This window comes from Pichia kudriavzevii, chromosome 5 (assembly GCF_003054445.1).
Source record: "Pichia kudriavzevii chromosome 5, complete sequence".
NCBI classification, from domain to species: domain Eukaryota; kingdom Fungi; phylum Ascomycota; class Pichiomycetes; order Pichiales; family Pichiaceae; genus Pichia; species Pichia kudriavzevii.
This window is the reverse complement of record NC_042510.1, coordinates 1,249,714-1,268,879: the sequence shown is the minus strand read 5'-3', so window position 1 is coordinate 1,268,879 and position 19,166 is coordinate 1,249,714. Positions and strand designations below refer to the sequence as shown.

Here is a 19,166-nt window from a genome sequence, read left to right as displayed (position 1 = left end):
GTTTTGAGGGTCTGTTTGACTGTATGTTCCAAATAGAGAGGTGTGGACACTACACGACTCTGTTTCCTTGGAGAAAGGCTGTTGCCATATACCGTGTTGTTATCTTCACTATACCTCCAGGAGAGAACCTTGGAATGAGTGCCGACGAGACTTTCCCACATATGAGCTTTCTTGCCGAGAGGGTGAAGGAGAGGAACCCTTCGTATTTCTGGCTGAATGTTCCAGATGTCGACAAGCCACATCCAAACCCCATTTTTTTGGTTGGGGGTCTGCCAAACAATGGCTTCTTCCCAATCACAAGCACAAACGTCAACCTCAGAGACGTGCCATTTCAACCTCATGGTGAAACTGCGTTCGAGTGTGTGACGAGCTCCTCTGACAAGGGTAAACTCGACATCAAGACGGCTTTGCAATACTCTGACAATGCGGGTCTGGCGCCATTGTTGGACCAGATCAGACAGTTTGTGAAGAGGGTGATCAAACCCAGAAGAAACGACTGGGACGTTGTTATTACGACAGGTGCTGCAGATGGTATTGCAAGGTGTTTTGACATCTTTATCAACCCCGGCGAGGTTGTACTGTTTGAGGAGTTTACCTTCACACCAGTTTTGGGGTCATTGAAGGACAAGGGCGGTATAGCTGTCCCCGTGCCAATGCCAAAGGTCAAGGAGCAACATAGCTTCGACTACTACGAAGAATTGAAACATCTCTTGGAGAACTGGGAAACAGAAAGACCTGGACTCCCAAAACCAAAGCTTCTCTACACCATCCCCAACGGCCATAATCCTTTAGGATTGGCCCAATCTTTAAAACACAAGAAGCAGATATACTCATTGGCACAGGAACATAACTTTCTCATCATTGAGGACGAGCCATATGGTTATATGAACTTCAACAGAAACGAAGACTCAAGTATCAATTACAATCCAACCAACGATGACTTCGTCAATTCCTTGCACCCTTCGTACACTACGTTAGACACCGATGGCAGAGTTCTCAGGGTAGAGACATACTCAAAAGTGTTTTCGCCGGGTCTGCGTTTGGGGTTTATGGTGTTCAACAGAAACTTCTTGACACCGCTGACAAGAAGTGCAGAAACCTCAGCCAAACTTGCCAATGGGTTGTCACAGCTGTACGTGAACAATACCATTCACGAATTAGGCGGTATTGAAGGCTGGATCCGTTGGATCATCCAAGTCAGAAATGAATACTTTAGGAGAAAGAATATCTTTGTTGACGCTCTCCAACATTCAGAGTCTTCAGAGAAAGGTTACATTGACGTCATTGATCCAAGTTGCGGCATGTTTGTTGCCTTTATTGTCAACGTCGAGAAGCACAAAAGCTTCAATGGGTCCAACCATATCGAGCTCATGGAACAATTTTATGTGAAAGCTGCCGAAATCGGTTGTCTGACGGTTTTGGGCCACAATATGTGCGTTGACCGTGATTTCTCTTCTTCCAGGTCTAACTTTACAAGAAATGCAATTTCCTTTGTTGACACCCATGATATTCTGGAGGAATCTGCCAGAAGGTTAGACCAAGTGGCAGTTAGTTTGTTTGAAAGTTAAGAGGTTACCCTGAAAAAAAAAAGTAAAAAAAAGTTAGAATATACCAACTACTTCTATTATTTCTCTATAAATGTTGTGTATTTATCCATTTCATTAACATCTCTTGATACTTCGAATGCACGTTTCTCAAAAGCCTTGGTCATCAGACTGGCTACTTTTTTGGCAAAAAGTGAACTCACCTTATTGTACAGTTGGCTTTTGAATTCGTACTTGAGGTTAAGCGTGGCAACGCTTTGGTTCTTATCTACAGCCTTGATTTCCCACTCCGTTTCTAGAAACTGGAACAGAGAGTGAGTGATTGACTTTGCAATAACTAGTTTGGGCCTTTCACATTGTAAATCACACGAGAACTCTTCATCAAATGCCTGGAATCCTACTCTCAACCCCGCAATAGTAGGTTCGTTCGTTATTGGACTCCGTTCTGTGATAAAGGAGGACGTACAGTACGGAATGAACTCATGGTACAAATCTACCCGTGACACCAGTTCATAGATTAATGGCTGCGGATGATTAAACTTCTTTATGATTGTGTATGTTTGTGCACTGGAAGATGAGCCTTTCGATTCTAACGATTTGATGGCCTTGGAGAGATTGAACACCTTTCTCGAAAGACATGGTGCCTGCTTAGGGTACAGGAGGGTAGGACGCCTTGCAAACATCAGCAACAGAAAGAAGGTTGACCCCCTATTCCTTCATGTTTCCACTTGTTTCCTACCAGTGTTTGACGACTACGACATTGTTTATGTGAAACCCCCCCGTGCTCGGTCCGCCCAAGTTCTCCACCAAAAACAAACAAAAAAAAAAAATTAAAACTACAATATCTGAGATCAACTCAAAGTTTAGCAAGTGAAGTACAGTATACACCAACTGGCAATTAATTGCACGCTTGAAGTTCCGCCTAACCATGGTTGCGTACTACAATCCCTTTAGGACGTTGGTTCACAGTATCTGCGACTCCTCCGGACTTGATGCGACCTCGGTGAAAACATTGCTATGTCTGTTCTTGTCGTTCCCAATAAGTGCCATTTTCAAGAGATTACCAGATACTAGATACAGGTTGAAGAACTTTTACATCATCATTGCAAGCTCGGTGTATATTTTTTTCATTATCGAAAACTTTGAAGGGTTCTTTGTTCTTTTGGGCAATGCATTGTTCACTTATTTTTTGACTAGGTACTACAAATCAAGATTCATGCCATGGGTCAATTTGATTGTCTTGATGCTGTTACTATGTCTCAACCATATCAGGGCGCAGTTGTCTGCTGTTGAGGCCGACCCAGATGAGGTTGATTTTACCGGCGCACAGATGGTGTTGGTGATGAAACTAAGTTCCTTTGCCTGGTCATACTGGGATGGGCAACTGTATAAAAAGGATAAGGAGAAATTCGACAAGCATTTGAACGTTTACCAGAAGAGTAGAATCATAGTTGATCACCCAAGACTATTGTCGTACTTGGGATATGTTTTCTTTTATGCGTCATTGTTGACTGGCCCCTCTTTTGATTACGCTGATTACCAGAAATTTATTTTGACTGATTTGTTTGACGATGTTCCGGAATCCAAGAAGCCAGGACGTAGACGGAAGAGGAAAATTCCTAAAAGTGGCAGAGTGGCATTGAAGAAGGTCTTGGCTGGCTTTTTCTGGGTGGGTCTTTTTGTTTGGCTAACTCCTCTAATCACAATCGATTACTCTTTATCTGAAGAGTTCAGCGTGAAACCCTTTATTTACAAACTATTGTTTATTTGGTTACTTGGGCTTACAGAAAGACTGAAATACTATGCAGTTTGGCTGATAAGTGAAGGCGCTTGTATTGTGGTAGGTTTGGGATATAACGGCTACGACTCGAATAAAGATAAGATGTACTGGAATAGAGTTCAGAATATCGATCCTATCAGATTTGAAACCGGCCAAAACGTCCATGACTGTCTTGAAGCGTGGAACATGAATACGAATAAATGGTTGAAGAATTTTATCTATCTGAGAACATGCACAAGAGATCCGAAAACAGGCAAACTAAAAGCCGGTATCATCCCAACGTTGATAACATTCGCCACGTCTGCATTCTGGCACGGAACAATGCCTGGCTATTACCTAACGTTTATTTTGGGTGCATTCTTACAAAGTGTTGGTAAGATTTACAGAAGGAACTTCAGACCGATTTTTATTAGCAAAAATGGCAGCAATGTTTCACCTCACAAAAAACTCTACGACTTGGTCTGTTGGGTAGTAACACAACTAGCTTTTGGTTACGCTGTTCAACCGTTCTGCATCCTGGAATTGAAAAAGTCTCTTTTAGTATGGAGAGAAAACTACTTTTGGGTTCATGTTGGATGCGCAACAACTTTGTTTGCATTCAATGGACCATTTGGCAAATCCCTCTCTAAATTTCTCCAGAAATATCATTTGCCTGATAAACAGATTGAGGAGATCGAAGAGAAGCCTGAAGTTCCAATTTCGATCAAATTGGCAACATTGAAAGACCAATTTGATTCTACGACAGACTTATTAGAGGTATTGAAGAATGCCAACAATAAGCAACCTACAGCGGAGCTACCAGAGTTCGATAACCAAGAAGAACTAAAGGATAATGTTATCGAATTTAGTGCAATCGAAAACGACTTTAATAAGCTTTCGAAGGAGTTTGAGGAATGGACTGCGCAATCTATGAAAGGTAAGCAGCCAGGAGAAATAACTGACGAAGAAATGGCGCAGTTTAAGAATGCCATTACAAACTTTGAACATGATCTTTCTGATTTTGTGAAAAAACTCCAGCCAAATTGACGAATGCGTCTTCTCCTTGTATTAAATGATTTTATAGTCTGCCTAAGTTTTTTATCTAACACAAACTATTCGTCATCAGAATCCAGAAGATCTAAGCCGGCCATTATCGAAGTAGAATCAGGCTTGGTGTGGCCCTCATTGAAACTTGATCTTTCAGGAATAAAGTCGTCTTCTGAATCGTTATCAACATCCATTCTTTGGTCATCACCAGCATCTGCCTTTGCTTCAATTGCCTCTGCTTTTGGTGAAACATAACCAGGACCAAAGTTCTCAAGTTGGATTATCTTCTCTGGCATTAAAGAAGCCAACGCCAAGTTTCCCCGACGCATGTTATCATCGCCCGGCCAAATAAAATTGTTCGGGAGCAAGAATCCATCAAAGGTTCTTGGAATCTTGGAGAACTTAGCAAGTTTGAGTGCATATGACAAGATTTCCTTTGTGTCTTGATCATCCTCTGATATAGTTGATGTGGCGTCTCCACCGCTAGTAGTCGGGGATTTAGGTAGTTGGTCCAATTCTCGCTTACACTCGACAAGGATATTAAGAGCATCTTTCAAACCATGTGTCAGTTTCATATCATACTCTCTTTCTGATGTATCAAAGTTCCTGTATGATTCGGTAATAGATTTGAGCTGTTTTATGTCATCAGCTATTAAATCAGAGTCATGTACAATCGACGACGCAATAGAAGGATCAGGCTCGAACCTCTGCAATGACTGAACTAATGCAGACATGTCTTTTTCAAAAAGTGACAACGGATCTGACATTGTGCACGTGTGTTTCCAGCAAGTTTCCCACTGTGACTTCCGTTTGGTGTTTGAGTGACTGGATGATTATGAAAACCAAATTAGAAAAATATGTTAGCTGAAAAACATGGGAGGGTGGAAAAGTCGAGAAACACAAATTTACGTTAATTGACAACGACACATTTTGACTGATTTGTAGCTTCATACCAGCTTGTTTGAGGAAAGCAACACGCTCAATATAGAAATTATGGAGCAAAGAGACTATGGATACCCTCACAATGCAAACGATGTGTCGGAGTTGGTGGTGAATGGAGACCAATATGTTGGCATAAATTCTGTGACTGATCAAGTGAATTCTCCAACGTCTTTTGAGAATACCATGCTTATGGATTCGGTCTATCAAGGGATGGATATGTTTCCTGCACAGACTAAAAACTGCCCAATGCAAGGGTCTGCTGGCTCCAAAATGGAGAGTGCACACAGTCCCACCTTTAGAACCGAATCTAAAATATCGAAAAGTTCGGATAAAGTGTCGACGCCTACAGGTTTATCAGAAGTTGAACTATATCAACGACGTAAAGCGCAAAATCGAGCAGCACAGCGTGCGTTTAGGGAGAGGAAGGAGAGTAAATTGAAGGAGCTGTCAAACAAGCTGAAACAAGCTGAAATGGAACGAGAGAAACTAGAAAGACAGTTGGCAGAATTGAAGCAAAAGAACAAGATACTTGATATTGAAAACCAGATATTGCAGAAACAAAAGGCTGTTGATAGCTCTAACACAAGCAGCAATAGTGAATATAGGCATGACCGAATAGTTTTCAAAAATGAAGATGGAACTAAAAACATTAATTGGAGCCCAAGCACCATCGGTAACAACATTGATGCTATTGATAAAGTGATCAGCTACACCTTTCCAAGCACCAACAAACGTGATTTCATTGACAATACTATTGATTGGAGTAAACATGGAACAAACAATAGATCTAATACGGAGTCCGAAAAATTGGGACAGTCCTACAGTGTGAATGATGAGAAAGTACTAACAATAAGTGCTGTTTGGGACTATCTAGTTGAATTCTCAAAGCTCAATCCGTCGTTGAACTTGGATATGGCTAATATTATGAAAGATTTGAGGGGGAAAGAGGTATGCCATGGTTATGGCCCAGCATATCCTATCGGGTTGATAAATGAAATCATCGAAAGAAATGTTGAGCTCGATTAACCACTTGGTTCTTACTCCTTTTTCTTAAAAAAATTAATAAAGTGTATAATACTCCCTTTTAAACCAAGCTACATTGTCGCAACCTTATACTTCGAATTTGACATCCAAGATACAATAAAATAGATGGTTTCATTAAGTTGTAAAAAAAAAAAAGCAAAAAAAATTTATAAAAAAAGTATCAAACAAAAGCGTTTGCCTGACATTTAGGTTAAATGTTTTGGGTGAGATGACTACTTGACGCTCAAAAAATTTAAGCGGAAGTGGTCATGACTTGCCAGACTCTGATTAAGTTATCAGAGTAACCAGAGAATAAGTTTTGACCATCGGAGGACCATGCTAAGGAAATACATTCTGGAGTCTTACCTTCAGCAACTTCTGGCTTTAATTCATCAGCTAAGTTTCTTTCTTGTAAGTGGAAGATCTTGATGGAAGTGGAAGTTGCAGCTGCTAACCAGAATCTGTTTGGAGAGAAAGCTAAAGCGTTAATTTCATCACCAGCGTTTAAGGTGTACAAAACATCGTTAGAACCTAAGTCCCATAAGATGATGTTACCGTCCTTACCACCGGAAGCACAAAGGGAACCGTCTGGGGAGATGGTCAAGTTGGAAACGTAACCGTTGTGACCAACGAAATCACATAACAATGAGGAGTCGCTCATGTCCCAAGTCTGTAAGTGAAAACAAGAGAAAAGATTAGTTAGTAATTTGTTCACAGGTTGAGGTGGGTGCCTTTGAATGTTATTTTCTAAAATCGGCTTTAATCAATCATCAGAGATCTTGGTGATAATTTAATGTCTCATTCACCCGTAGGCGTCTGAAGTAGCAAATATTATTTCTAACATCATTTGAATGAAAAAGCCAATTGGAGGAAAACAACTAAAAAAAAAAGAATGGAAAAGCACAATTTGGGGAGAAAAATATTTTTTTGATTAAACACATACCTTGACAGCCTTATCCCAACCAGCAGAGTAAATGATGGTGTTCTTGGATGGAGAACATTCAACAGAGGAAACCCAGTCTTGGTGAGAGTTCAAGGTGGAGATACAGTGACCTAAAGCATTCCAGACCTTGATAGTCTTGTCTCTGGAAGCAGAAACAAATTGTCTGACAGTTCTAGAAATAGAAACAGACATAACGTCACCTTGATGACCGTCGAATCTGGTAACAGTTTGACCAGTAGCAACAGACCATAATCTCAAGGTTCTGTCCCAAGAACCAGAAAGTGCGTACTGACCATCTGGAGTCAATTGACAATCTTGGACAATGTGGGAGTGACCTCTCAAAGCCTTCTTTGCAATACCATATTGGTTTTCATCTCTGGTTAATTGCCAGACAATTAAGGTCTTATCTCTGGAACCAGACAATAATAAGTCTGGGTTTGCAGCACAGGTGGAAAGGGAAGTGACCCAACCGTTGTGGCCTTCTAAGGTACCTCTCAAGACTAAGACTTCGGAATTGTTAGACATTTTGTTGCTAAAAGGAGAGTCTAAAGAAAACCCTTCTACTCTATGTGAAAAGTTGACACTTCTCCTATATATTTTTTTTTCCAGCACTTTATGGAAAGAATGCGTTTCATGGACCTCCACGAATAAAAAAAAAAGATTCCTGCAAGGGAAATTGTTGTGAGGGTTTCTCCTGCAAACCGTGCACGTGCTCCGAGCGAGGGTTTCCTATCTGTCCCCCTCCGTTTCCCCTTTCCCCCTTTTTTTTTTTTTCCAGAAGTTGATGGACTAAACGGCAACATGAATTTGAGAGAACCAGAAGTTGCCGTTTTAGGAAACACCTTGGAAGGAGCCGACACAACAACGGTGGCAATCATTGAGCAGTTCCAATACTAATGGATGTCAGGGAGAGAATCGAGTCAATCGAGAAGGTAGAGCGCAGGCTCGTGGGGTTTCTGGAGAACTATGGGAGGCTTCTCGATGCAATACAAAAGGAGGGGAAGGATCAAACGTCGAGTGGCGATGATGGAAAGGAATATGGTGACAGCGATATAGACGACGGTGGCGATATAGACGACGGTGGCGACAATTCCGACAAGGCTAAACAGCTCATAGACAAATGCTACGAGGATCTCTCCTTTGTGAGCATCAATCTCCGAAGGGAGATGAAGTTGCAGCAGGCAACCTTGCCATTGCCTCCGAATCTACCGAAAATGGCGCCAGATGTCAATACAAATAAACTAAAGTCTCTCCTGAGAAGGGAGTGAGCGTGTATTGTATACAGGAACCCTAGCTTAACGTCTATTTATGTGCCTAAAATGCTTATACAGTGTTATAATCATCCCATTTGTTCTTGAACGTCATGACATTCTTCTTGATCTTGGAATCATCCACCCATGTAAGGTAGTCCTCCAAATTCCTAGTGATGAGGTACGCAGGATCGGTGATTACCTTGTTACCGACCCTAACATGGCCTTGTCTGACAAACTTGTTGGCGTCTGCAACGTTCTGTGCCATGCGGAATTTGACCATCATCACACCAATTCGGCGACGACATAGCGCACTGACAGAGAGCTTGTTTTCCACGGCACTAATCTTGCTGGTTGTTGTCAATAGCCCCAAATCGTATAATTTATCCAAGATTAACTGTTCATGTTTGATCCGAAATGGATCGCTAGGTTCCAACAAAGCCAGTTTTCTCATCAACTGCTTCAATTTACCAACTATACGGTTGTAGGAGTGGTAATCGTTTCTATTTGTTAGCTGATATCGTTGGATTATATCGGCTTCTCTATGTTCATTATCTTGTTTGTAATTGTAAAGATCAACTTTTTTAAGGAGCTTCTGCTCGTGGTACTTTAACTTTCTAACCATTTTAGCTGCGGGTATACGTTTACAAGATACTGTGTCTCTCTAGCTCTCTCGCTCTGTCTCTCTGTGTCTTTCTGGGTATGAAGAGGAGTCGAATAGGTTCACCAAGAGCACTCTTCTTCAATGTAAGAATTAAAGTAAAAGGTGAAAAAAAAAATTGTGGAAAAAAAAAAAGCATCCACAGTAGATGAGAGAAGCGAAATTCGCCCAAATTTCATATGAAATTGGAAAGTCGTTTAGTACATGAATAGAGCTTGAATGGAGCTTTGCAACTTAGGTGAACTACACTAGACCGAATCTATCTGACAATGCAGAGAAGACTATTTTCCACCACCGCCCGTTCGCTCTCTCATATTGGATCTTCACCTGTTTTCATAACTCCTGAGGTGAAGCTCAGTTCCACTCCAATGTTGGTTCCAACGGTGATCCCAAAGGGTGCTCAAAGGATTGTTTTGAACTCCTTGCTTTCAATTTCTGGACCACGTGGCGAGATTAACATGAAGATTCCTGAATTTTTGTCTGTGAACAGCTCAAATCCAACTTCCCTGAAGATTGAGGTGAAGGATTCCAAAAATAAAATTCAGAAATCCCTGTGGGGAACCTATCGTTCTCTTATAAACAATGCGGTCATTGGTGTCACAGACGGACACTCTTCGACTTTGAGATTCAAAGGTACCGGTTATAGGGTCATGATTGAGAAAAATGAAAAAACCGGAAAGGAGTGGGTCAAAATGAAGGTTGGTAGATGTAACATGGAAGGTTTAGAGATCCCAGACGAGATCACATGTGAGACTCCATCTCAAACGTTGTTAGTTTTGAAAGGTCCAGATAAACAAAAACTAAACTTGTTTGCTGGCAGGTTGAGAAACATGAGACCACCTGAACCATACAAGGGTAAGGGTATCTACTTCAATGACGAAACAATAAAGTTGAAGGCAAAGAAGGTCAAATGATCCTGTCTTACTTTTTCATATTTATTCTCTCCTTATCATTTTATACGCTTGTAAATATAATTCCTATTATGGAACGCCAAAACGGTTCTTTTCGAAGCTTTTGTAAGGTAAGACGATATAGTTTAATGAGATAACAAAAGCATTTTTTCCTTTTTAGAAACTAGATAGACTTTTTTTTATTTATCATGTCTTTATGCAATGGGCCTTCCTGGTAGATAATATATCCACAGAAGTAACAAACTTTAACCGAAAAATGCAGATAACAGAACCAGTCGTTGTAACATTAAATAGAATGATAAGACGAGTGAGTTTCCTAGTGATTCTGATTTTGTGTCAAACTCCAGTACACGTAAAACTAAATCATTAAACAATGATAAAACCCACCTGATACAAACATATATAAAACCATCAGGTTATAAGCATCCCGGTGGTATTGAGGATCGCAAAACTAAGTTGATAATTAAAGACTAGGGCCAAGACCATAAATCTCGAACTATTAGTACTAGCAAACAAGCGATTGAATTGGAGATCCAAATGGGGAGGTTTTAGATCTCATGTTGAACGTGGCAACATATATGCAACACGGTGTTACGTGCATATCGGGGGAATGTGATGCAAACTAAAGCATATTCTATTAGACGACCAGAATCAACCATTGCAAGTTTCTGATTTCAAGCAAGTTTCAATCAGAGCAATACAGAAACATATCAATTGCAACATCAAAGAGATCAAAATGATTGTATTTTGGGCATTTGAGCATCTCTGAACTGATAGAACTAAAGCACCTCGTGCTTTCTTTGAACATGTCCAAGATAGGACTGTATTGGGGTACCCTTCTCAAAGGGCATAGCCTCACTGACGGGTGCACCTATTGAAATCTTACCTGCACAACTTCATATATATATATGTCTTCTTTACATCTGCCCTGAGTAGATATATACCATCACATTTTGAACTTGATGCAATGCAAAAAGAATCCGTTAGGGTATACCAAAGCACTTGAAATTATAAACAACTGGCCCATGCAAATTCCTTTTATAAAGCAAGTCAGAGCACACACGTAGAACCACTATAATATGAGTATCTAAAGCATTGTATCTGTAGAGATGCAATGAGCTAGAGCCAAAAAACTGCACCTTGTTCTTTTCTCCGAGAGCAGGCTCTGCAAAACTGAATCATATAAAGGGGTCCACATCAAGACAACCGTAGAAACTAAGCAACCACATAGATTGACAATGTCGGCATATCCTAGAGAGTACGGTATTGACACAAAACGTGAAGGACAGTTTGCTTGAGAATCAAAGAGGTCTATAGTTCACACCCAGAACCCGCAGCAGGACAATTCATCTATTTAACATCAGCAATTCGTATTTCTTTGAATAGGCCTCTCTTACACTTGTCTTGGCCCAAACTCACTGTTTTCTCAAAAAATGGCAACCAGATCCACGTATATACTTGTTGACGACTCACATGATGCGGAAGTCGACTCAAGCGTTGCATGTTTTGTCTTCAGTTACTGTATTACGCCAATAAACTTCAACAGATCGAATAAGACCGCATTACTCAAATTTCCTTACATTGACCCACAACCCAACTTAGAGCCTCTAAATTGGGCAACCTTAAGCACTTTTATCAGAGATATCACTAAAAAATCTAGAGTTGATAAACCCCATCCAAATGGGGCTGATTTAATAGCTTCTATTTCAGATTTCCTACAATCGTTACAGATCCGAGGGATCAACAAACAAAAGTCTTGTGATGTAATTGTGATTTCACCGTTTCGGGAATCCTATAATTGGAACAAATATAAACCTAAAATAATAGGTGTGCTTCAGGCTTATCAGAATTTGAATCTTATTTGCATTGACTCGTCAGCGGGAACACCTTCCAAATACCACGATGATAATATGCGAATATTGCAGGACGAAATAATCAATGCCAATGAATACAACGAAAGGAGCCTGTACTGTTCTATAATTGATGCACTTTTGGTGGTTACAAAGTGTGAGATGCTGACACCAAAATTCAAAAAACCAGTGGAGATATATTCATACAACCTATCGATTTTGGGGTTACCTGATTTGGAATTTTTGGTATCTGCATACCCTTTCGTAAAAAAGAACACAATGGCAGACTATGTTACATTGAAACGGCTAAATAAGGAGTCAAAGCTACCAGTGACAAATACAAGCAAATATTATTACACAAAGTTTGATGAATCCAAAGATGAACCCGTAGAAACCGAGATAACTAGCCCAGAATTTGTTTTTGAAGGATACAAATTCGGTACTTCCAACTTCTTATTGACAGATTTGCCCCCAGGAATATTTCAAGCAGAAACGGTTAAATCGATGATAATAACGTCGTTTTTCCCCAAGGAGACCTTGCCTCCGTGGTATTTGAAAAATGACACATTAATCATATTCCCTTTCAAAACTAAAACTAAAAAGGACGATATAATTTTGGACAGAGATACGGCGATGTTTTCAGAGCTATGGCAAGCAATGGCGAAAAAGGGAGTTTGTGCCAATGTGAGATTCGTAAAGAAAGCTGGAGCAGATGTTAAATATGGTGTTCTTTTTCCTCAGGGATATAAAGATTACAAAACAACCCACATTGATTTCGGATGTTTTATATTTGTAGAAACAATATTCCAAGACGACGAAAAACTGGTCAGTTTGCCAAACTTAACGAAAATCGAAGTTGAAGAAAAACTTCAGAGCGAAATGGATGATATGCTGGATGACATCAATCTTGATAAAGACGAGTCTGATGAGCTATTCCCTTTTGACAGTATGGTAGTCGAAATGAACCAAGTGACCATGAACGACATGTTCTACTATTTGCGAGACACTGTGACAGAGTATGAAGATCTAAATGAAAGAGACTTTGACAGGGTAACCAAGAAGTTAAGAAAAACCAACAACCCCCTACTGTCTTTTGAAAGGTTGATTTACCTTATTTCTGCTTACACAGTATACCACCATTTCAGCGAAGGCGGTCATCCATCGACCCCGTTGTACGATATGTTTTCGAATGGAGATATTCCTACCCAGTTTATTGACGTATGGAACGAAAACGCAAAGGAGGGTTCATTCATTCCTAACTTCAGTTGTAGTCCGAAAACAGAAGACGCTTAGCTTAGTTGGCATTTTTCTTCACTTAATCTGGACTTTTTTTCTTTTTTTTTTCTTTTTTGATGATGTAGTACGTAACTAATTCATGCTGTGTTGTTTGTCTGTCTTTTTAGTGTAAACTTGCCTCAATATATGGCAAATCAACGAAAATGTGATATAATCCTCAAAATTTTGTAGTTCCTAAAATGGAAACTGAAAGTTGTCTCAATTTAAAATTCATGCTCGGCGGCAACATAAGATGCGGTGTTTCATCCTGAAGGAGTTCAACATGTTTACCTAAATTCAGCTTATGTAGTCTAAAAGGGAATTGGTTTCTTCAATAGGTCTCGCAGGTCACCCATAATGTCAATTGAATTGAAGGAAATAACTGTTGGTAATCCAACAACTAAAAGAGCATTCACCACACACTTATCCTATGATAGAACAAGAGACAGACTGATCTATCCTACTGGTAAGTGTGTCACTTTACGTTCTTTAGATAAAGGTGGACAAAGCTGGGTATTTACAGGACACAAGTATCCCGTAACTACAGCAAAAATCTCACCAAGCGGATTCTACATTGCTTCGGGTGATGAAGCAGGTAATGTCTTAATTTGGGACTGTTCTCAAGAAGATATGATAGTCAAGAGTGAATTCAAGGTCTTGAGTAACAGGATCAATGATTTAGCTTGGGATGCAGACAGCAAAAGGATCATTGCTGTTGGTAATGGGACTGATAAGTTTGGACATTGTTTTACTTTTGATTCGGGAAACAGCATTGGAGAAATCAGTGGTCACTCCAACCAAATCAATTCGGTTGCAATCAAGCCAACTAGACCATACTCGGCATTTACTGTTGGTGACGACTCAAATGTAGTTTTTTTGAAAGGTCCGCCATTCAAGTTTAGCCAGAGTAACAAAACAATTCATAATAATTTCATCAAAATGGTCAAATACTCACCAAATGGGAAGATTGCAGTAAGTGTCGGTGTTGATAGAATCATCTCCTTGTTTGACGGTAATACAGGTGAATTGATCAAATCTTTCAAAGATATCTCTAAAGGTGGTATATATGCTGTCGATTGGGTTGATGATGAATCCTTCTTGATTGCGTCTGCTGATGCCTATTTGAGAGTCGTCAATACTGACGGGTCAGTGGTTCAAGAATGGAGTTTGGAGTATAAGATCGAAAATCAATTTTTAGGTTGTGCTCTAGTTGGTGAGAACAAGTTTGTTGGCTTAACTCTTGGCGGCTCGATTTATGTTTTCACTGCATCACAGAAAGACCCATTACAAACGTTTTACTCACACCAGGTTAGTATTGCTTCAATGGTCAAGCTAAAGGAAAATGCTGACTTGTTTTCTGGATCATATGATGGAAAAATAATAAAACATTCACCATCTAAGGGTGATGAATTAGTTTCTGGGGAGGAGCATAAGGGGTTGATCGTTTCTCTGGCAGAGGTTGATTCCAAGTCTATCTTTTCCATTTCCTGGGATGACAAACTCAAATTTATTCAAAATGAAGATTTCCCTTCGATATCAACATTAGAAGATTTAGAGAAACAACCTATAGATCTAAAAGTACACAACAAAAATGCTGTCATTTTATTTGAAGACGAAGTTAGAAAATACGACTCTACTGGGAAGTTTTTAAAGTCATTTAAGCTATCCTATGGTGCCTCTGCTTTCGATGTGTCCGAAAATTTCGTCGTCATTACAGATGCACAAAACTTTCAAATCCATATCTACGACTCGGAATTGAAATCAATCAACGAGACAAACTTTTTACGTAGTAAGCCAACTTGTGTGGCAATCTCTGGAGATGAGAAGTATCTAGTTTGCGGTGATATTCAAGGAAAGATCCTCCTATATGGCTTACAAGACTTTTCTCTCATCACTTCAAGATGGGCATTCCACACATCCAAAATCAACTCCCTAAAATGGAGTCCAGATAACAAGTACTGTTTATCGGGTTCTTTAGACACAAACATTTATATTTACTCAGTTGAGAAGCCAGCTAGAAACATAAAGTTCTTGAATGCACATAAGGAGGGTGTCAACTGTGTCGAATGGCTAGATGAGAAGAACATTGTTTCTGCTGGTACTGATAGCTGTATCAAGTATTGGACTGTTGAGTATTAAGTTCACCTTAGGTAATATACTATGTACCCATGTAGAAGTATATTCTTATTTGTTTGTGATGAAAACACGCAAAAGTAACCAGACCTCGCCTTATATCGGTGGTCGAACTTTAGACAGTTCAATATCCAGAACATCAAAAACATCTATGGCGTGGACCAGCTGATTGACCAAGACCGGATTGGATCCGTATAGCAGGGTTGGTTCCTCTTCGGCCTCGAGTAACGTCAGTCGATGCGGTAGAGCCTTCCTGAAACATTCTTTGACCATCAATGGAGTAACAAATGTTTTGTCTTGAACGTAAGCCCAAAACTTTACTAGTTCGATCAGCTCGAACAAAAAGGGGGTAGGTATACCCCCTTTAATAAATCTTGAATACCTCAACTGAACTATCAAATCATAAACGTAAGTTTGTACCTCTGTATGTATCGATATATGATTTACTTTTTCCTTTATCACATGTAAATCCTTGTCAGGCCAACTCATTCTTGATCCTCGTTCAATATCATGATAATACCGAAGTAGAAACTGTATTTGTAGCTTGTGTTCTAATTTATCTTCTTCTCTCATAACTACGATTAAGGGGTACTTATTTTTCCTGATAGAATTAGCAAAACTTTTCTGGTTTTCAATATCAAAGAGCTTGATTACTTCAATCCCACTTTTGCGCTTTTCATCTGTCCCCCCATTATCAATTGTTTGATCCAAAGTATGCAAAACATTTCGTAGCCTACTTAAGGAGGCGTCAATATGCTTGGATACAACAAGAACGGGTCTTTTCAAAACCATACAACATAAAGTAGTATCGTGTAAGTCAAATAGTTGATCTTGCATTGTCCAGATTTTTTTTGCTGGTCCAAATCAATATATTAATGAGCTTTGAAACATCTACTACTTGAAGATCTAGAGTGGACCAATCTGTCTAACGGCAAACAATTCTTGATGCAGTTACCGAATTGGGAATGCTAGAAAAATTTTTGGTTTTCTGATAAATTTTGTTCTTATTTTTCACTACTTCATAATTACTGTATCTGCGCCATTTATAGTAGAGGTTAGAGTTCTAATTTGAGAAAAAAATATCAAAATAGTATTGACAATGGGAAAATTAGTACATAACGTCCAGAAAAAACAACACAGAGAAAGAAGTCAAATCTCGAGTAGGGCAAGATTTGGGCTCTTGGAGAAAAAAAAAGATTACAAACTCAGAAGTGCCAATTTTCATAAAAATCAGGCTAAACTTAAACTACTGAAAGAAAAGGCAAAGTCATACAATGAAGACGAGTATTATCATGCAATGAAAAACAAGAAAACCAACGAAGACGGGATTTTGATTCAGGAACGTGAATTTTCACAGAGTTTAACAAATGATCAGGTCCTGTTGATGAAAGGCCAAGATTTGAACTATCTTAATATGATATCTTCCAAGGAGAGTAAAAAGATTGAAAAGGGACTGAATAATTCGAACCTATTTGCTGGAAATGGTAAGCACACAGTTTTTGTTGATGATAAAAACAAGTTCGATAATTTTAAATCCGAAGAATACTTTCAAACAGAAAAAGAATTGTTGGGGAGACGAGAGAATCGTTTGAAGCTCGATCAACTAATTAAAAACGACATTGACTTAGGGCAGGATGCAGAAAGCTTAGAAGATGCTTTGGCATACAAGAAGAGAGAATTGGATGTTCTTAAACAAAGAATCCAAAGGGAGAAGAAACTCGGTGAAGTTAGAAGCAAACTTCAGTTACAGAAAGAATTGATGAAGTCAGGCTCTAAGAAAAAGATTAACAAGAACGGAAACGTAGTCTTCAAATGGAAGAACCAAAGGAAGCGTTAATCATTGCTGTCTTCTACGAGATTTGAATACGGGTGTATCATCTTTATCGTCTAGACTATTGGGCTGGGTTTTAGCAGCTGGCCTAGGTGTGCTTAATATGTCAACTGGAGCGATGTTTTTTCTGGCATTTGTAGTGTCGATTTTGTGGAATCCGTTCAACAGGTCCTGTGTATTTTCTTGTGTATCCTCATAATCACTTTCAACGAATAAGGCAGGTTCTCTCCTTCGCTTATGAGAGTTAGCAAAAGGTATGTTAGATGAGCTTGTAAGTGCATTTGGTTTACTGTTTGCCAAATCTCTATTTCTGACTGCACCATCAAACATGACATCTAAATCAGGTATCATATCATCATTTTGATCCAAGTTGACCTGGTACTCGTTAGATTTATAATTGGAGCACTTGAACCTGATTGTTTTGATTGTGCTGTCCATAATTGGATTATAACTGGAGCTGCCAATATTCTTTTTAAAGTTAGAGTAATTCAGTCGATCTTGCCAGGATGGTTCACTGACTAAGGAAGTGTTATAGTTTGTATAAACTCTAGGGTTTGCTCTATCCAAAATTTTCAGCTTAAAAGGGGTAACCTTCGCTTTATGCTTGCTGGCCTCGTGCATCAATTTCTCCTCTTCACCAAGTTTGTTGAGCTTTAATCGTTTTGTCTTCTTGAAGATATCTGTTAGTTTGTCATTCGACGATATTGGTGTTTCCTGTTTCATTAATCCACTCTTCAACCGTTTCAGCGGTACATCAGGGTTTGGTATTGCCTCTCCTCTACGTTTTTTGTCACCCTGGTCTATATACAAGTTATGTTTTTGATTATCAATATCCAAGTTCAGCAATTCAGCATTGAATTTGTCTATAGGTCTCTCTGACACTGATGATACCTCGCATACATCAGTATGTTCATCACTGGGTCTACCAAGACTTTCTCGTTTATTCTTTTGTGTATTTTGGGAAATGTACGTGTCCAAATCTGCTATCTCTTCCATTTCATCAAGCATCAGATCAAACTGGCTCTTTTTATCCTTGGATTTTTCTACTTTACGGTTCAAACAAAAGTTAGAGTTGATTCTCGGCGGCCTTATATCAATCAGATCTTCTGAGTTTCTTCCTCTTGTTGCTGCCGTTGTTTGCCCCACTTTATTCTTAGTAACATGCACTTGTGAATCGAGACAGCTGGGTTTGATAGCATACCTACCCATATCAGTTTTTTCTTCTCGTAGAATCCCATTGGTAGCCAAGCCACCATGACTGTTTTCATCTTCTTGACTTGAATCACTTGATGTGGTCACCTCTGTTGTTGGAGACGGTATGAGGTACTCATGTAGGCGACCCTTAGTTTCCCATCTCCTCGATCTAATTGTTTCCAACCACGGTGTTATAGTTTTCACTTCCCTGGGATGGCCATTGATCGAAATCACCTTGTCTGCTAAAGTTCTGTCTACTTCCAAATCTAAAGATTCCTTAACATTACTACTAATAAATGACGATATTTTCAGGTCGGGCACTTTGAAAAACTCTATTTTCCAATCAAAAGAACGAAGCTTAAAACTTGTATCACTCCGAATCACTCTAGCTTTAGGATCCCTTCCTGTAAGTTCCGTTCCATTATTATCAACCCAGTTGCCATTTCCGATGTTTAACAACTGAACACTATTTGATTTCTCATTGTAAACTATTTGCATTTGTTTCCTTGATATTTTCTTGATGTTCACGTAAAAGTCTGATGCAACATCTCGCCCTAAGGTATACATTTTTCCTGGTCTCAAAAGATAAGACCTCGATCCACTTTTCCTTAGATCTTGACCTTCTGTGGGTAGCTGTAAATCGAGAATCCACATGAGTGTCACATATATGTCTGTTAACTTTCTGTCATTTGTAGGTGGCTCAAGCAAGGGTAAATCCATGAAACAGGTGAAAAGGAAAAAGAATCCGCACAAAGCGTGTTACTTGAAGATGTGCTACTGTTTTTTTTGTATGTATGCCGAGT

The 19,166-nt window shown here is 39.4% G+C and overlaps 14 protein-coding genes across 14 annotated transcripts; 8 read left to right on the top strand and 6 right to left on the bottom strand.

The window, feature by feature from the left end:
* Positions 1-23: 23 nt before the first annotated feature.
* On the top strand, positions 24-1,568 carry C5L36_0E05810 (uncharacterized protein; the record flags this gene model as incomplete). The annotated part of the gene is made up of 1 exon (XM_029468143.1): positions 24-1,568. One exon carries the CDS (start codon positions 24-26, stop codon positions 1,566-1,568), a length of 1,545 nt encoding a protein of 514 aa, XP_029324003.1.
* A 56-nt stretch (positions 1,569-1,624) lies between these two features.
* Positions 1,625-2,227, bottom strand: C5L36_0E05800 (uncharacterized protein; the record flags this gene model as incomplete). Its single annotated transcript, XM_029468142.1, has 1 exon — positions 1,625-2,227. One exon carries the CDS (start codon positions 2,225-2,227, stop codon positions 1,625-1,627), a length of 603 nt encoding a protein of 200 aa, XP_029324002.1.
* A 245-nt stretch (positions 2,228-2,472) lies between these two features.
* On the top strand, positions 2,473-4,350 carry C5L36_0E05790 (uncharacterized protein; the record flags this gene model as incomplete). The annotated part of the gene is made up of 1 exon (XM_029468141.1): positions 2,473-4,350. The coding sequence occupies one exon, from the start codon at positions 2,473-2,475 to the stop codon at positions 4,348-4,350; it is 1,878 nt and encodes a 625-aa protein (XP_029324001.1).
* A 65-nt stretch (positions 4,351-4,415) lies between these two features.
* On the bottom strand, positions 4,416-5,117 carry C5L36_0E05780 (uncharacterized protein; the record flags this gene model as incomplete). The annotated part of the gene is made up of 1 exon (XM_029468140.1): positions 4,416-5,117. The coding sequence occupies one exon, from the start codon at positions 5,115-5,117 to the stop codon at positions 4,416-4,418; it is 702 nt and encodes a 233-aa protein (XP_029324000.1).
* A 226-nt stretch (positions 5,118-5,343) lies between these two features.
* C5L36_0E05770 (uncharacterized protein) lies at positions 5,344-6,318 on the top strand (the record flags this gene model as incomplete). Its single annotated transcript, XM_029468139.1, has 1 exon — positions 5,344-6,318. The coding sequence occupies one exon, from the start codon at positions 5,344-5,346 to the stop codon at positions 6,316-6,318; it is 975 nt and encodes a 324-aa protein (XP_029323999.1).
* Positions 6,319-6,568: 250 nt separating this feature from the next.
* Positions 6,569-7,783, bottom strand: C5L36_0E05760 (uncharacterized protein; the record flags this gene model as incomplete). The annotated part of the gene is made up of 2 exons (XM_029468138.1): positions 6,569-6,985; positions 7,259-7,783. 2 exons carry the CDS (start codon positions 7,781-7,783, stop codon positions 6,569-6,571), a joined length of 942 nt encoding a protein of 313 aa, XP_029323998.1.
* Positions 7,784-8,154: 371 nt separating this feature from the next.
* On the top strand, positions 8,155-8,526 carry C5L36_0E05755 (uncharacterized protein; the record flags this gene model as incomplete). Its single annotated transcript, XM_029468137.1, has 1 exon — positions 8,155-8,526. The coding sequence occupies one exon, from the start codon at positions 8,155-8,157 to the stop codon at positions 8,524-8,526; it is 372 nt and encodes a 123-aa protein (XP_029323997.1).
* Positions 8,527-8,581: 55 nt separating this feature from the next.
* C5L36_0E05750 (uncharacterized protein) lies at positions 8,582-9,133 on the bottom strand (the record flags this gene model as incomplete). The annotated part of the gene is made up of 1 exon (XM_029468136.1): positions 8,582-9,133. One exon carries the CDS (start codon positions 9,131-9,133, stop codon positions 8,582-8,584), a length of 552 nt encoding a protein of 183 aa, XP_029323996.1.
* A 305-nt stretch (positions 9,134-9,438) lies between these two features.
* Positions 9,439-10,083, top strand: C5L36_0E05740 (uncharacterized protein; the record flags this gene model as incomplete). Its single annotated transcript, XM_029468135.1, has 1 exon — positions 9,439-10,083. The coding sequence occupies one exon, from the start codon at positions 9,439-9,441 to the stop codon at positions 10,081-10,083; it is 645 nt and encodes a 214-aa protein (XP_029323995.1).
* Positions 10,084-11,513: 1,430 nt separating this feature from the next.
* C5L36_0E05730 (uncharacterized protein) lies at positions 11,514-13,223 on the top strand (the record flags this gene model as incomplete). Its single annotated transcript, XM_029468134.1, has 1 exon — positions 11,514-13,223. The coding sequence occupies one exon, from the start codon at positions 11,514-11,516 to the stop codon at positions 13,221-13,223; it is 1,710 nt and encodes a 569-aa protein (XP_029323994.1).
* Positions 13,224-13,562: 339 nt separating this feature from the next.
* On the top strand, positions 13,563-15,344 carry C5L36_0E05720 (uncharacterized protein; the record flags this gene model as incomplete). The annotated part of the gene is made up of 1 exon (XM_029468133.1): positions 13,563-15,344. The coding sequence occupies one exon, from the start codon at positions 13,563-13,565 to the stop codon at positions 15,342-15,344; it is 1,782 nt and encodes a 593-aa protein (XP_029323993.1).
* Positions 15,345-15,434: 90 nt separating this feature from the next.
* On the bottom strand, positions 15,435-16,175 carry C5L36_0E05710 (uncharacterized protein; the record flags this gene model as incomplete). Its single annotated transcript, XM_029468132.1, has 1 exon — positions 15,435-16,175. The coding sequence occupies one exon, from the start codon at positions 16,173-16,175 to the stop codon at positions 15,435-15,437; it is 741 nt and encodes a 246-aa protein (XP_029323992.1).
* Positions 16,176-16,437: 262 nt separating this feature from the next.
* C5L36_0E05700 (uncharacterized protein) lies at positions 16,438-17,175 on the top strand (the record flags this gene model as incomplete). Its single annotated transcript, XM_029468131.1, has 1 exon — positions 16,438-17,175. One exon carries the CDS (start codon positions 16,438-16,440, stop codon positions 17,173-17,175), a length of 738 nt encoding a protein of 245 aa, XP_029323991.1.
* Positions 17,176-19,083, bottom strand: C5L36_0E05690 (uncharacterized protein; the record flags this gene model as incomplete). Its single annotated transcript, XM_029468130.1, has 1 exon — positions 17,176-19,083. The coding sequence occupies one exon, from the start codon at positions 19,081-19,083 to the stop codon at positions 17,176-17,178; it is 1,908 nt and encodes a 635-aa protein (XP_029323990.1).
* Between the last annotated feature and the right edge of the window lie 83 nt (positions 19,084-19,166).